The following is a 14,001-nucleotide window of genomic DNA, read 5'->3' as shown; positions in this document are numbered from 1 at the left end:
ATGGCCGGAATATGTGCTTGGAAGAGTGACACGGACTGGAGATGGAATAGGTTGAAGTTGGGGAAAGTGCGGTTGTGACGGCGGAGGTGGTCTGCAGCTGCCGGTTGGTTGCCGGAGCACGGTCTCACCCGGCAGGCAACTGGAGCTGTGGTGGGGCGGTTCCAGCGTCATTCACATCCATTCGCTAGTGCACTGCGTAGCAGCCCAGCCGGGATGCGCTTCGCTTCGTGTTGACGGTGTCGTGCCATTGATCAACTTGATCTCGAAACTTTCCCAAAATTCTGGCTGTACACCACACTTGAAACATCAACAGTACTATTAGGCCCACTCCCCACCTCCGACGGCAGCACGACGAGACGAAATACATTCAGCTACGAGCGGTAGTCACCCTCAACTTAACGATCATCAACCATTTACCATGTCGAACCTCAAACGCCCAGCGGAAGAGGCCTTCGACGCCGTGGAGGGCCTCTCGCCGTCTTCAAAGAAGTCAAGGATCGATGATTACGACAAAAGTCTCACTCCAGCAAGCGCAATCGCGAATGGTGCCGAAACACGGGAAGGGTCAAACGAGGAGAAGGCGGAACAGACCAATGGCGAAAACAACAGCAACGAAGTAAAGGACGAGGAGGATGACGACCTGGAGGCTGGCGAGGAGGTTGAGGTGAAGGCGCCAATCCGACAAGCCGCCCCAACAGAAGGCTACGACGATCTCTACCTCGACACAATCGACCGTAATGTTCTCGACTTCGACTTCGAGAAGCTATGTTCCATCAGTCTCTCAAACATCAACGTTTACGCCTGCCTCGTATGCGGCAAGTACTTCCAGGGTCGGGGTCCCAAGTCGCACGCCTACTTCCACGCGCTCGACGAAGGCCACCACGTGTACATTAACATGAGCACCCAAAAGGTCTACGTGCTGCCGGAGGGCTACGAAGTCAAGTCCAAGTCTCTCGACGACATCAAATACGTCTCGGACCCGCGCTACACGCGCCAGGAGGTTCTCGACCTGGACCGCAAGCCGCACGTGTCGCGCACGCTTCTAGGCAAAGAATACGTGCCGGGGTTCGTGGGTATGAACAACATAAAAGATAACGACTACCTGAACGTGATCGTACAGGCATTATCACACGTCTCCCCCCTCCGCAACTTTTTTCTCCTCGAAGACTTCTCCAATGCGCCCGAACTAGTTAAGCGTACTTCCATCCTCTTCCGCAAAATCTGGAACCCGCGCGCCTTCAAATCACACGTCTCGCCCCACGAACTGCTGCAGGAAATCTCCCTCCGCTCCAACAAGAAATTCACCCTAACGCAACAATCCGACCCGGTCGAGTTCCTCTCCTGGTTCCTTAACCACCTCCATCTGGGGCTCGGCGGCTCCAAAACCAAACCCCACTCCTCTGTCATCCAGCACATCTTCCAAGGGAAACTCAAGGTCGAATCGCAAGCCATCACCGCGCGCGCCGACCAAGTGCACGACCGACTACGCTTCGAAGAAGCCGCGGACGTACAGTCGTCCGTCTCCCGCTTCTTGCTTCTCACGCTCGACTTACCGCCGGCCCCCCTGTTCCAAGACGAACAAGAACGCAACATCATCCCCCAAGTGCCCCTAACCACGATCCTAGCAAAGTACAACGGCGTAACCGCCCAAGAACTCAACGCGCAGCGCAAGCGGTACCGACTTCAACACCCCCTGCCCCCCTTTCTGGTCTTCCACATCAAAAGGTTCAGCAAGAACAAGTTTGTCTCAGAAAGGAACCCTACGATTGTAACTTTTGACGCGCGCAACCTGGATGTTAGCCCTTACGTGGAGCCGGATCCGAATTCGCATCAACACGGGGAGCCGATCTGGTATGATTTGGTGGCCAACGTGGTGCACGAGGCGGTTAGGAACAAGGAGGACGTGGCGGATAGTGTCGGGGAGGAGCGAAAGACGTGGAAAGTGCAATTGCGGGATAAGGCGACGGATGAGTGGGTGGTGGCGCAGGATTTGTTTGTGGACAAGGTGCGGAGCGAGTTGTTGTACTTGAGCGAGAGTTATTTGCAGATTTGGGAGAGGAGGAGGGAACCTCCGCCGGGCAAGGGGAAGGGGAAGGCGTGAGGATTGAATCATGCGAGTGCGAGTGGGTAGGAAGAGGTCGAAAGGAGGACACTTGATGATTGAGCAGGGGGGTCTTGAATGGATAGTGTTAATGGAGGCCCGTACGAATGAAAAGGCATGTCCATACGCAAAGTCAAGACACCATGATAAGAGATTTTCTGACGTCCAATACTTGGGATCAAGCGTTCAACGAGATATCTGACATACCCCCTGCTTCACCCCCTTACAGTTTCGCATGCTCAAAGAACAATGGACCATGCCAGCAAGCATCATATGCATGCATGCACAGGTTATATATTTCCCTCCGCCTAATCCACGTCAAGATTCCATCCCATTTGATCCAGCCGTCCCGTCCGTTCATCCATCCGGCCTTTAACCCCGTTCCAAACCCGCCATGATCCCATCAAAATGATACGCCGTGCGGGTAAATGAAGTGCAAGTGAAAGAAGGCGCAGGAAGAGGAAGAGGAAAACAGCCGTTCCCAATCCGAAGACCACCTCTTTTCCGCTTCTACCAAAAAGGGTTGCCCAAAACTCAGGAACGCATGCTTGCTGCTGCTTTTTCTTGTGGATACTGTACATATCTCTTACTTTAAAGAAGTATGAGGGGTACGGAGGTAGCGCTTGATTTCAAAACGCTCTATGTCCGACGCGCGCTAAACACGTCCTGTAACGTTATTGCCTTCAGCATTGTAAATGGTGCGAATCACCGCACGATGGAAAACTGACGGAATATGCGTCACGTGGAACCTCGCCGAGGTGTTCAGATGCTACGGGCGGCTATCCGTCTGCTGCTGCTGTCTGTTGGTAGTCCGCTTATCGCCCTGGCTATGGTCGCGGTTGTTCGCCTTCTCGCGACGCGACTCCTCAATGGCAGTGCGCTGCTGAATGCTCGAGTCGTGACTCTTCCATTCCACCTTGGTCTCGGAGGGGAATGAGAGGGTCCGGCGCATCGTTTCACTGTTTAGCCAAAGTCAGCTCGAGATCTCCAAAGGGGCTATCCGGGCAAGTGAGTGAAAACATACCGAATCTTCAGGACCCGCTGGCCATTAGCCCGAGCCCAGATGCTGAGAATATCCTCGCCATTCCGAACACTGAGAACAATGCCGCAAACATCGTCGCTGGCATCGCCAAACTGATCACCGATCAGAGCCAGCAAAATGTCCTCCCAGTAGCGATCGGCAACACCCTTCCGCAGGCGCACAATCCACTTTCCTCCGTTCTTGTTCTCTTCGTCCTCCCATATTGGCCGAATTCCTTTCTTAAACAGATGATAGTCGGACACCAGCGGCAGACCCGAGGGGCGCTTGAGGTGCTGGTAGACAGCGAAGAACTGCTCAGCCGTCTCGCAGGTGGCGATAGGGTGCAGAGTCTTCTCGTACTCGATGAAGCCGTTAGCCTTCGAGATGGGGGGCCGATACCAGAAGACCCAGCTGTTGCGCAGCTGGTGATTTAGGCCCGAACTCGGGGAGTTGGACACTGCGCCCTGAGCCCTCTTGTTGGCATCGGCAAGAGAGGCGTTGGAGGCAGTCTTCCCAACGGTCTTGCCGCCCAGGCCGCCCTCCTTGCTAGATTTCTCAGCGGAGGGTGTCTTCGCGGAATGACCGATGAGGGTGGTCTCGAACGGGTTGCCGGTAGTCTTGGGAGTCTTGGCCGAACCGAACGAGGCGAAGGCGCCAGACCCAAGGCCAAAAGCGCTCGAAGCGCCGGCCGTGGGTGACACCAGCCCACCTGGGGTAGTTATAGAGTTGAAAGGGTTGGTCTTTCCGTGCGACGAGCTATCACCGCCGAATCGCTTGGAAAATGTGCGTGAAGACGAATTATCGACCTGGCCGCCGGATCCAGGTGTTGTCAATGAGAGCTTGCTCGAGCTATGGAGCAAACGAGGGTATGTCAGTCAGCGGTTCGGAATAAGTTGGCTTGGTTGCCGTTCATAGCCATGTGTGATCGACCTCGCGGTGGGGGAAGAAGGGGGGGGGTAGGTAGAGGGGAAGTGCTGGGGTAAAGGGCAAAGAGTTGACACTCACTTGGTACGGCGACTCCATAGGTTGGTATCCATGGAGAAGTCGGAAACCAAAAACTCGACGAACGAGAGAAAAGAAAGAAAAAGAAAATGGAAGAAATTGGTCACCGGAAGACTAATGCAACACAGTGAGCGGCGGCGCAAGCAATTCTTCAGATGCAGTACTGCAAGAAAAGCTAGCCTGTGATTATGCGGAAAGCCGGCGTGTATTGGTCGTTCGAGTTGTCGCGGGAGCAGGCACAGGGGCGGCAGCGACGACGAAAAAGGATGACGGAGTTGGTGGTAATAGTAGAACGGTAGTGCAAAGGATGTCAGGTAAGGATCTGGGGGCCGTAGCGGTGATAGACGGGGATTCGTGATGGAGTGAGACCTTTCGACCGTGAGGGCGGCGGGCAATATTTTGCAGTGACGACGATTACTAAGGTAGTCAATCCGTCTCGTCACTGTCTCAGTAGTATCTGGTGGTGGTGGTGGTGGTGGTGGTGGTGGTGGTGAGGTCTAACAGGGTATCGAGGACGGGGACAGGCGAATGCAGGTGCAGGCGTTTCCTGGATTGCAGAGGCGAGCAGGTCGATCCGGACGTGGACGGGAATATGGGTTTTGGGATAATAGATGGTGGTTGAATGGTAGGATTGGCTGGTGGGTGAGGTGGAATGACGAGTTTTGGTTTTGCTTGGGGCGTTGGATCAGATCGATGGAGTGGATGGAATTCGGAAATCGTGAAAAAGGAAGAACAAATCTTGACCTACGGGCAGCAGGTATGGACCGCAATGGCCCCGAGGCGAACAGTGGGCGCCCGCCGCCTGCGACCGACGGGACGACTGCTTGCCAAAAAAGTGGCCAGTGGCAGCGACCGAGGGCGAAATGGCCCGCGCAGTGGCGGGTCCACCATCCACTGTCACGGGCCTCTCTCCCTGCCCTGCCTGCCTGCCCGTTCCCCGAGAACATGGCCGCTGGATGGAAGCTCGGAAAGCCCCACCCTGCCAGATGCTGTCGGGATTCCATGGAACATGACTGGTCACTTTCTGGCAAAGGTGCACGCTGCAGGGCAGCAGCAACGTTATGGGCGGTGAGAAGTGGCAGTAAGTGCAGACCCGCCCGTGGAACAGGCAAGATTTCAACTCAAAATGGCGCGACAAATTTCGTTCCCCCTTCCTTTTCTTCTTCTTCTTCTTCTTCACAACCACGACCACATTTCCATAAAACACCGTTGGGCTGCACCTGATCGCTTCCGCGCAACCGACGATACGGATTGTGAAAGTCAAGAAGAACTCCTCTAAATTGCCCTTGTTTAAAACCATCATCACGAGAGCCCCATTTGCGCGGCGTCCATGATGCGATGATGACCTGAAGCAAGATCCGGACATTCCATATCCTTTCATCACTACAATATTTTGTCTGGCTCGCTGCTGGTAGTTGTAACAGTACTGCGTATCCTATGCTGCCAGGGTGAAACTGAGGGAATGAATGCCTAGCGCATGTTATGAATCCTCCTACTTACGAAATTGTAAGTTCCAGTGTGCCTCTCGTTTTCTGCGGCCCAATGCGCGTTCATGATGATACGAACATCATCCGGTAAACCGATTCAGCAATGACGGAACCCGTCCGTGTTGCTTTTGCGACATGTGCGCGGGTTCATCATCATGGGTTGAATCTGAGGAGTCATTATGGCATTCACAATCTGAATTGCGCGATACATGGAATTTCATCCCAACCCTGCGTGTATAAGTTGCTTGAGGCTAACTCGGCTGCTTTTCTAGATCCCTTAAGTCTCTAGAAACACGGTCACGTTTTTAAAGTGCCCAGACAGAATACTATGACCGGCCTGCTACTGATTTGGGGCGTAGCAAAGAACTGACTCGGATGAAACTGACATGAAGGGGCCTTGATCTCAAGGAAGGAGGAGGACGGCAGGCCACTGAATCCGTGTATCCTCCCGTGTAGCGAGTAGTCGACACAGGTAGGCAGATGCGTTCAGTGAGTTTTGTCATTTCGTTGCTGTCAAACATTTGGTTCTTTTCAGTAGAGGTATCAACTTCCGTCGGTCACTACGGATGGAACAGTGACTTACCTCTATGTGGTTAGAGGCGACAAGGTGTCGTCGCTACATAGTATATTTGACCTACTAGCCAGTTAGACCAGTGTACACACTATCTTGCTTTGATATCCCGATGTAATCAATGCCCGGGTCGGGTTGCCCCAGCAGCATCTCGGCGCAAACAGAACTGCCGTTCCCCACACCTGCGAGACGGAACGCACTGTCACCGCGACCATTGGCCGCTCAGAAGGGCCGCCTTACGTCAGGGAGCTAAAGAAGCCAAGGGTGATTCGACAAGCTACCCCACGCTGCAAGCTTCCCTGGAGTGGGGTAATGTCTTTCCCCCACCGGCTCAGTCAAGGTACGTACCATTTGGAGAAGGGATGGCAAAGAATTATTCGTCTCTTTTTTTTTTTTTTTTTTTCCTTCGTGGTGACCACCTGACCGGGGCATGGCAACTTATTTCTCATCTGCGTAGATCTCTCTAACCTCCTCCTGTGCTTTCATCCATTGCAATATCTATGTTTATACAGACGCACTGCCTTTGCAACTCAAAGGCGAGATAGACTATCAACTTATCAGTCAGTACTTACCTAGCTGTAGGTACCTCCGACTGCGGAGAAAGAAAGACCCCGCCATCCCAACAATCGCTGGAGACCCGAGACGGTCTGTACCTGCAACTCCTGCGGCAAGGGGGAATTGCCGTTTCTACAAAGACACCAACCAAACCACTCTTCAACACCACAACCAATTCTATCCCACTACACTCACAAACAACACATTACCGTTGAGGTTCAACACTCCACGGTCATTTTAACAACATACATACGCAGAACATCACCATACCGAATCCAATCACACACAGTACCGTACGCAATGGAGAAGATCACCGACAAGGTCGCGGCCTTGCCGCCCGACAGCAACTACTTCTCGCTCGAGTTTTTCCCTCCAAAGACCGCTATGGGCTTCGCAAACCTACGCGACCGTCTCGAACGTATGGCAAGAGGACTTAGGCCGCTTTTCGTCAACGTCACTTGGGGCGCCGGAGGTTCAACCGCCCAAAAGTCTCTCGAGCTTGCCGAAATCTGCCAGCGCGAGCTTGGCCTCACAACATGTCTTCATCTTACCTGCACAAACATGAGCCGTCGCCTGCTAGACAAGACCCTCGAGGACGCAAAGGTCCTTGGAATCCGCAACATCCTTGCCCTTAGAGGCGATCCCCCGAGGGCTGCCGAATACCACGATGAGAACGACCCCGAGCCGACCGATGACGAGGAATTCTCTTGGGCCGCCGACCTCGTCCGCTATATCAAGAAAACTCACGGCGACTACTTCTGCATTGGTGTTGCCGCTTATCCCGAGGGCCATGCAGAGGAGGCCCATCCTCGCGAGCAGAGCTTGGAGCATGATCTCCCTTATCTCGTTGAAAAAGTCCAGGCCGGTGCCGATTTCATCATGACACAACTCTTCTTCGACATTGACGCTTACGAGCATTTCGAGAATACTCTGCGAGACCACCCTAGCGGTGCCTTCAAGGACGTCATCATCATCCCCGGCCTTATGCCCATCCAGAGCTACCAGATGATCAAGAGAACGACGAAACTTAGCCACGCCAAGATCCCGCCGGCCCTCATGGCCCGCCTTGACGCTGTAAAGGGAGACGATGAGAAGGTCAAGATGGAGGGTGTCGCGATTGTCAGTGAGATGATTGAGCGCATCAAGGAGATCAAGAGCAGGACACCTGGCCCGCGAGGCTTCCACTTCTATACTTTGAACCTGGAGAAGGCCGTCGCATTCATCGCCGAACGCACGAATCTCATACCCCCTGGAACGCCCGATGAGGACGAGTCTGCCATCCTGCCAGACATCCCTCAACTCAGGATTAACGGATCTTCGGTCCCAACTCGATCGATTCAGGACCTGTCGACTAGAAAGGGCTCAATTGGCTCCGACCCGCGGGATCGGGTGATTGTCGCCAACCAGAGACCCTCGCATCCAGACTACGAGGCTTCGCCTTCGGAGGCCGGTCTTCCGGCAGAGCCCGTCAACACCAGAGCTAACACACTGGCGATCTCTGAAGGCGAGGGTGTCTTGGGCCGAGAAGCGACTTGGGACGATTTCCCCAACGGCAGATGGGGTGACGCCAGATCTCCGGCCTACGGTCAAATTGACGGCTACGGCGTCAGCCTGCACGTCACCGTCCCCCAGGCGCTCCAGCTGTGGGGCTCCCCCAAGACCACGGAGGATATCAACAAGATCTTTATCCGTCATTTGAAGGGCGAGCTTTCCGCCATCCCCTGGAGTGAAGAGGGTTTCAACGACGAGACGGAAGCCATCCGGGACAATCTGATTGAGCTCAATTCCAGGGGCTGGTGGTCGCTTGCCTCCCAGCCCGCCGTGAACGGCCTGCGATCGGACGACGGCACCTTTGGCTGGGGCCCCGAGAACGGCTTCGTCTTTCAAAAGGCCTTTGTCGAGTTTTTCATCCCCTCGGCCGACTGGCGGGTACTCGAAGCGAAACTGAAGCAGCCAGACATGAAGGACACCGTGTGCTTTTTCGCCACCAATGCCGCCGGGGACTTTGTCAGCACCGACACTATTAACTTTCGTGCGAGAATGGCCGCCGAAGCGGAGGGAACTGCTGAGGCCGACCACAGGCCGCATGAGCCTAGCACCAACGCGGTAACCTGGGGCGTGTTCCCCGGCAAGGAAATCCTGACGCCGACCATCATCGAGGAGGTCAGCTTCCGCGCGTGGAGTGAGGAGGCGTTTGGAATTTGGAGCGAGTGGGCCAAGATCTACGGAAAGGGATCCGACACCCAGAAGTTGTTGGAGGACTTGAAGGAGGATCTTTGGCTGGTTAATGTGATTCATCATGATTATCTTGAGAAGGACGGCCTTTGGAAGTTGTTGTCTCAGTAGATATGAGCGCCAACGAAGAAGAGTTGCGGTTTAGTGGGAGAAGTGGCACAGCATTGAAAGGAGTTTCACAATGATATGGGTTGAGATGCATCTAAGGCGGGTTGGATGGGACCAAGCATTACCATAGAAAGTGATGGGTTGTGGTGCTGTACGTTGAAGTAAAAGCCATGTGGGGTTGCGTTGCCTTTGACATTTCTGATAGACTTATAGGTGTAACTTGTAGTGACTAGATGTATGATGAGCGTAGAAGAAATACCAGCGGCTTAGTGGTCACGTTATAATCCTTATCTGGTCTTCGTGCCCTTTTCCCAAGTGTGATTCATCGTTGTAGGTATGAGGTTCGTTGACGAGAAAAACACCAAAAGCCGAGACTGCTCTTACACATCGGCGACAAATGTGCACATCAAATTGGGAGTAAGTGTGTCTAAAAGCCGAACCATTCGAAGTGCAGATTTACCTGGGTACGTACATGACTCTCTACAAACACTGAATCTCTTGAGGAATCGCAAAGATATCCCTCCCATCATGCACCATTCGCCATGCGCCATTCGCCGTTCACCATTCACCACCGCCCCCATGTTGGATGACTTAGTTGCATTCCCGTCCTCAACTAAAGCCCTTGAATACCAATGCAGGTTGACTTGGCCCGCGATGATTGCGTAGAACGGTATCTCTTGCGTGCTCATCATCTACTGCTGGAGGAACATACCTCTAGGTAGGTATCCTTCGCCGGAAAGTAGCTTTGATCTTCAGGTCCCTGAGGATGTCCGCGAGCAACCATACACCCCGAGACGCAAAGTTTCAACCACCAAGATCTATGTAGCGTGTCTTTGTCGAACCCGGCCCCGTAGATGGTAGGTCTCCTCGTTGCCGTAATCGTGGTTGAAATCCGGGCACCCTGCTGCTGACCTGGTACCACAACTGTGTAGAGGTAGACATGGTTCCTCATGAATCAAGACGAACTATCCTGCACCGCTCCATGCCATGAATGTTTTTTTTTTTTCTTGTGTTGTTGTTGCTTTGTAAAGAGTATGGAAGCAAGTTGTTATATCCCTCATTGTGAACCTGAATGTTGAATGGAAAAGAAAAAGAAAAAGAAAATGGGGGGAAAAAAAGAGAAAAGCAAGAAGGAAAGGGGCAAATGCAGATTTTGGGAGGATCCTATACCTCTAGAGACACCGATGCGCCGTTTTTCTCTCTCAGTACGTCGTTAAGCAGTGACCTTGGAGGTAGCTGTGCCGTCAATGTCTGCCCACCTCAAGTTTGCGACTGCGGGTGATCGATCGGGTGAGGAGGGTGAGGTGCCCCGCCTTTGCAAGACAGCACCAGGGAAGAGAGAGAGAGAGAGAGAGAGAGAGAAAAAGGCCAACTCCCTCTAGATCTCATATTGATCCTCATCCACGTAGAAGGAACCGATGTCACCATTACCACCACCACTACCGTCCCCGGTCATGGTGCTCGGCAAGCCCATGCCGCCCATGCCCGGAGTCGCAGTAAAAGCCTGGCTGAAATTTCCAGAGCTTCCGTGTCCTCCTCCTCCTCCTCCTCCTCCCAGGGGACGGACGGCAGCGCCAAAGAGACTCTGGGACTGCGTGTAATCATCTTCGTCGTCACTAACAATGTTGATGTACCCAGCAGAGTTGTTGTTGTTGTTATTGTTATTGTTGTTGCTGCTCTCTTGGGTGTTCTGTTGCTGGTGAAGGTATCCGCCGGTGGTGGTGGCGGTATATCCATTGTTACCGCCAAAGATGCTGGTGGTAGCGGAAGCAAAGCTGGTGGTCACTCCACCGTCGAAGGACATGCCGCCGTTGTTGTAGGAGAGGGCCTCCTGCTTGATGTTGAAGCCCTGGGACTGGGACTGGGACTGGCTCTGGCTTGTTTGTGCAGAGGCATTGGGGGGAAACTCTGGCGCAGGCGTGTGATACTCAGATGCGGCGCGCTCGTTTCGCGCCATACCGTTGGTGAAGAAGTCGTTATTACCACCAGTAGCAGTAGAAGGCAGCGGCGGCATCGGAGAGGGAGAAGGCAGCCTATCGCTGACCTCAAAGATCTCATCGAGGGCCTCGGTCTTGAAGACTGGCTGAGAGGGCGGCGCGGCAGCACCAGACATGCGTCTGGGCGGCAAAGCAGTCTTGATGGGCGTCGTACGCGTCTTCTTCGCCAAGTGGCCGGTGGGAGAGTCATCCAAGGCGTCGTAGTCGACAGACGCAGCCGACTCGTCCTTATCCGTAGTCGTTTGCGGCTCTACGTAATTCGCCTTCTTGGCTGTTGACCTCCGCGGCTTGGCGGTAGTGCTCGTGCTTTTGCCGGTAGCAGGAGTACCAGCTCCAGCGCGGCTTCTGCCGGAGGCTGGAGTACCGGCTGGACGGCCACGCTTGCGGCCTGAAGGCGTTTTGTTGGCTCCTGAGCCGGAGCCGACGTTGTTGAACGCTTCAATGGGATCTTCGCCGTTGTCGACTGCGTTCTTGATGGCTTCAGCGCCAGCTTTGATGCTACGGAATTGGAACTGGAGGCCGTCGGCGGTAGATTCGCCAAAGTATCTGGCAAGTTCTGGGGCGAAAACAATGTTAGCGATGTTCAGAAAAGCCACGATAATAATCTGAGACGAGAGTGAAATTGGAAAGCCCAGATAACAAAGTCTGATGACGAAGTGACAGGTGTTGATGTTGCCAAGATGCTTCATACCGCCGGTTTCGAGGATGTCAATCTCCTCCGGATCATCGCCCCTACTGACAGCAAGGCGCAAGCATTCCGCCTGTTTACGAACAGGGCGGAAGCGATGCTCAAGGGCGCTCATGGTTGCGGACTTGCCATAGTGCTGTGCGATTGCTGGAATCTCATCAGCATCTTGAGTTGTGACTCGACCACTGGAAGAGCTGAGACTGGTGATGCCGTCGTGACACGATCATGTCGGAGGCGCCGAGTAGGTGAGATAATGGAGAGCCATGGAGCAGAACAGGCACGTCGAAAGACGAAAGTGAGAGGAAAGGACACAAAAATCATGGGTTCTTACCCTTGTAGTTGAGCCTGAGCTCGGGATGAGCCGCGATCACTGCGGCCAAAAGGCGCGCCTGGGCCTCGTAGGTCTTGAAGTTTGCCGGCATTTTACTTCTACTGCAAATTGTTAGCCAGTATCGCGGCGCGAGTGTGATTGGGAGAGTACTAACTGATTGGTATGTCTTGAGAAATTCCACAAAATGCCGAAGTTCAGTCGGCTAGTTCCAGTTTTGGGAAAGTTAGCGCGATTTGTCCGAGAGGAGAGTGAGCTGTCGAAGACGGTATGAGAGTGTATATATATATATATTATATATATATATATATATATAACCCGGTTAACCAGTGAATGGCCTGCTGTCCTTGGTGATGTTCTTCCTCGGGATCGTGGATGGTGGAAAGAGGAGAGAGGATGTGAGAGTGAGGACAGTGGGGTGGAATGTAGAAGTCCAAACAGCGAGGACTTTATGCGAGAGAAGATTGAGAACGGGAGCCACAGGCAACAGGAGGGTTCACATCGGATAGTATTTTTCCGAAGACTTCTGTCATCCGATGTTCCTCGAGGTCGATAGATGACCACAAGTGGAAGGCCCAGAATTCGAAAAACCAACACACCTGCCGGTAAATTTGAATTGGTCCGACTCGAGGCCTGATAGGTAGCCACTGGTATGCATGGTTAGCACAAGTTCGTTTGTGAAGGTCCGATGAAAAAGGACAGAGCACAAGTTTTGGTGATCAGGAGCAAACAAATCCAAGGAGTGCAAATGGGGAGAGAAAAGCCCTATAACATGACTCTCAGACATATGGGTGGTTCTGACAATCTGGGTTGCATCAACTTGAGAGCTATATGAAGGCACTAAATGCAATTGAGAGATCTTGAAGGTATACAAGAAAAGTTTTGATCTTTAGAGGTGCCGGAAGAGCAGATTTCCATCTCAGATATGGTCCACAGAGGTAGGTATGTAGACATGCCCATATCTAATACCGAAGACGAAAATGCACATTTGGACATGGAACATTAGAAAGAAAGCGATATAGTAGAGCAACGCAAGGAAAGCGAATTCTTAGAAATACACAACTCAAGTTCAAATCGATCATGACTTACCTATAAGTCATCCAACACGCCAAGCGCGCATCCAGTCCAGCAAGTAGACACGATACTGGGGCCTGTCAACCGTCGAGGTGTTGCCCTACCGTAGATCCAACACCCAGCGCAGAAATTGTTGTTCGGAATTGAAAGGGGGCATGTAGAAGCCGTATTTGTTTGCTAGTGAGCCCGAAAGGTATTGACTGGCCCGCAGCCCCCCTTTTGGCGATATAAACAAAGAGGTATTGTGTCAGTGTTGTGTGATGTTGCCCGGAGCAATAAGCTTGGCCGCGGTTTTGTTTACTTTTTGTCAGCCCCCACACTTCGTCTCAGGGGAACTTTTTGGCTGCAATCGAATTCTGGAAAGAGGGGAGAATGGCTGAGGGTGAAATAAGTGGACTGCCCGCGCTCTTTTTGCACTCCACTCGGTGGTAGGAGTTGGTTCAAATTTGTTTGCCCGAGACTTGGACGGACAGATATCAAACGGTCATGCTAACATAATTCTGGGGGTTTCCTGGGAGTAAAGGTAGTTGAAAACCATAGCAATGCTAAAAATTAAATAGAACCTTTTCCAGAGCTGATTTTGGAGAGGTTGAAGTATCTCCAGTCGGAATTCCTGACGTGGCTGGGTGTTGTCCACTATCAGAGCTTCACCAGCCAAGGGGAAAAAAGACAAGGGTGAGCTGCCCATCCCTGACAATTTCGCGACCCAAGGCTTCGTCCAAATCCATGCAAACAAAAAAAAACCAAGATCCTGGGAGCATGATTGGTTGCACAGCTACTCTTGGAACAGCAACCAGACAATTCCCGAACAGGGCAGGCCATCAATCTGGTGCA

General features: G+C 52.9%; 4 protein-coding genes and 1 non-coding gene across 6 annotated transcripts; 3 read left to right on the top strand and 2 right to left on the bottom strand.

Moving 5' to 3' along the window:
- The first annotated feature begins 258 nt into the window (after window positions 1–258).
- On the top strand, window positions 259–2,435 carry NCU09547 (U4/U6.U5 tri-snRNP-associated protein 2). Its single transcript, XM_953673.3, has one exon. It carries the CDS (start codon window positions 419–421, stop codon window positions 2,099–2,101), a length of 1,683 nt encoding a protein of 560 aa, XP_958766.2. The 5' UTR covers window positions 259–418; the 3' UTR covers window positions 2,102–2,435.
- NCU09546 (translation initiation factor eIF4E3) lies at window positions 2,168–4,828 on the bottom strand. Its single transcript, XM_953672.3, has 3 exons — window positions 4,128–4,828; window positions 3,126–3,971; window positions 2,168–3,060 (listed from the first exon to the last, which is right to left on the bottom strand). The coding sequence occupies exons 1-3, from the start codon at window positions 4,157–4,159 to the stop codon at window positions 2,871–2,873; spliced, it is 1,068 nt and encodes a 355-aa protein (XP_958765.2). The 5' UTR covers window positions 4,160–4,828; the 3' UTR covers window positions 2,168–2,870.
- A 502-nt stretch (window positions 4,829–5,330) lies between these two features.
- Window positions 5,331–6,243, top strand: NCU14083. Its single transcript, XR_897914.1, has 2 exons — window positions 5,331–5,630; window positions 5,884–6,243. It is a non-coding gene; the product is annotated as a ncrg6 (non-coding RNA).
- Window positions 6,244–6,592: 349 nt separating this feature from the next.
- Window positions 6,593–9,356, top strand: NCU09545 (methylenetetrahydrofolate reductase 2). Its single transcript, XM_953671.2, has one exon. The coding sequence runs from the start codon at window positions 7,038–7,040 to the stop codon at window positions 9,081–9,083; it is 2,046 nt and encodes a 681-aa protein (XP_958764.1). The 5' UTR covers window positions 6,593–7,037; the 3' UTR covers window positions 9,084–9,356.
- A 111-nt stretch (window positions 9,357–9,467) lies between these two features.
- On the bottom strand, window positions 9,468–13,534 carry pod-2. Of its 2 annotated transcripts, none has more exons than XM_011396463.1 (6): window positions 13,469–13,534; window positions 13,183–13,383; window positions 12,693–12,740; window positions 12,251–12,298; window positions 12,097–12,197; window positions 9,468–11,633 (listed from the first exon to the last, which is right to left on the bottom strand). In XM_011396463.1, exons 2-6 carry the CDS (start codon window positions 13,191–13,193, stop codon window positions 10,459–10,461), a joined length of 1,383 nt encoding a protein of 460 aa, XP_011394765.1. In that variant the 5' UTR covers window positions 13,194–13,383; window positions 13,469–13,534; the 3' UTR covers window positions 9,468–10,458. The 2 variants fall into 2 exon arrangements, with proteins under 2 accessions (XP_011394765.1, XP_011394766.1); XM_011396464.1 differs by adding an exon at window positions 11,769–11,912 and having other exon boundaries at window positions 13,183–13,509.
- Between the last annotated feature and the right edge of the window lie 467 nt (window positions 13,535–14,001).

Source organism: Neurospora crassa, linkage group V (genome assembly GCF_000182925.2).
Source record: "Neurospora crassa OR74A linkage group V, whole genome shotgun sequence".
Lineage (NCBI taxonomy): Eukaryota > Fungi > Ascomycota > Sordariomycetes > Sordariales > Sordariaceae > Neurospora > Neurospora crassa.
Note: the sequence above shows the minus strand (reverse complement) of the source record. Positions and strands in the feature narration are given on the sequence as shown.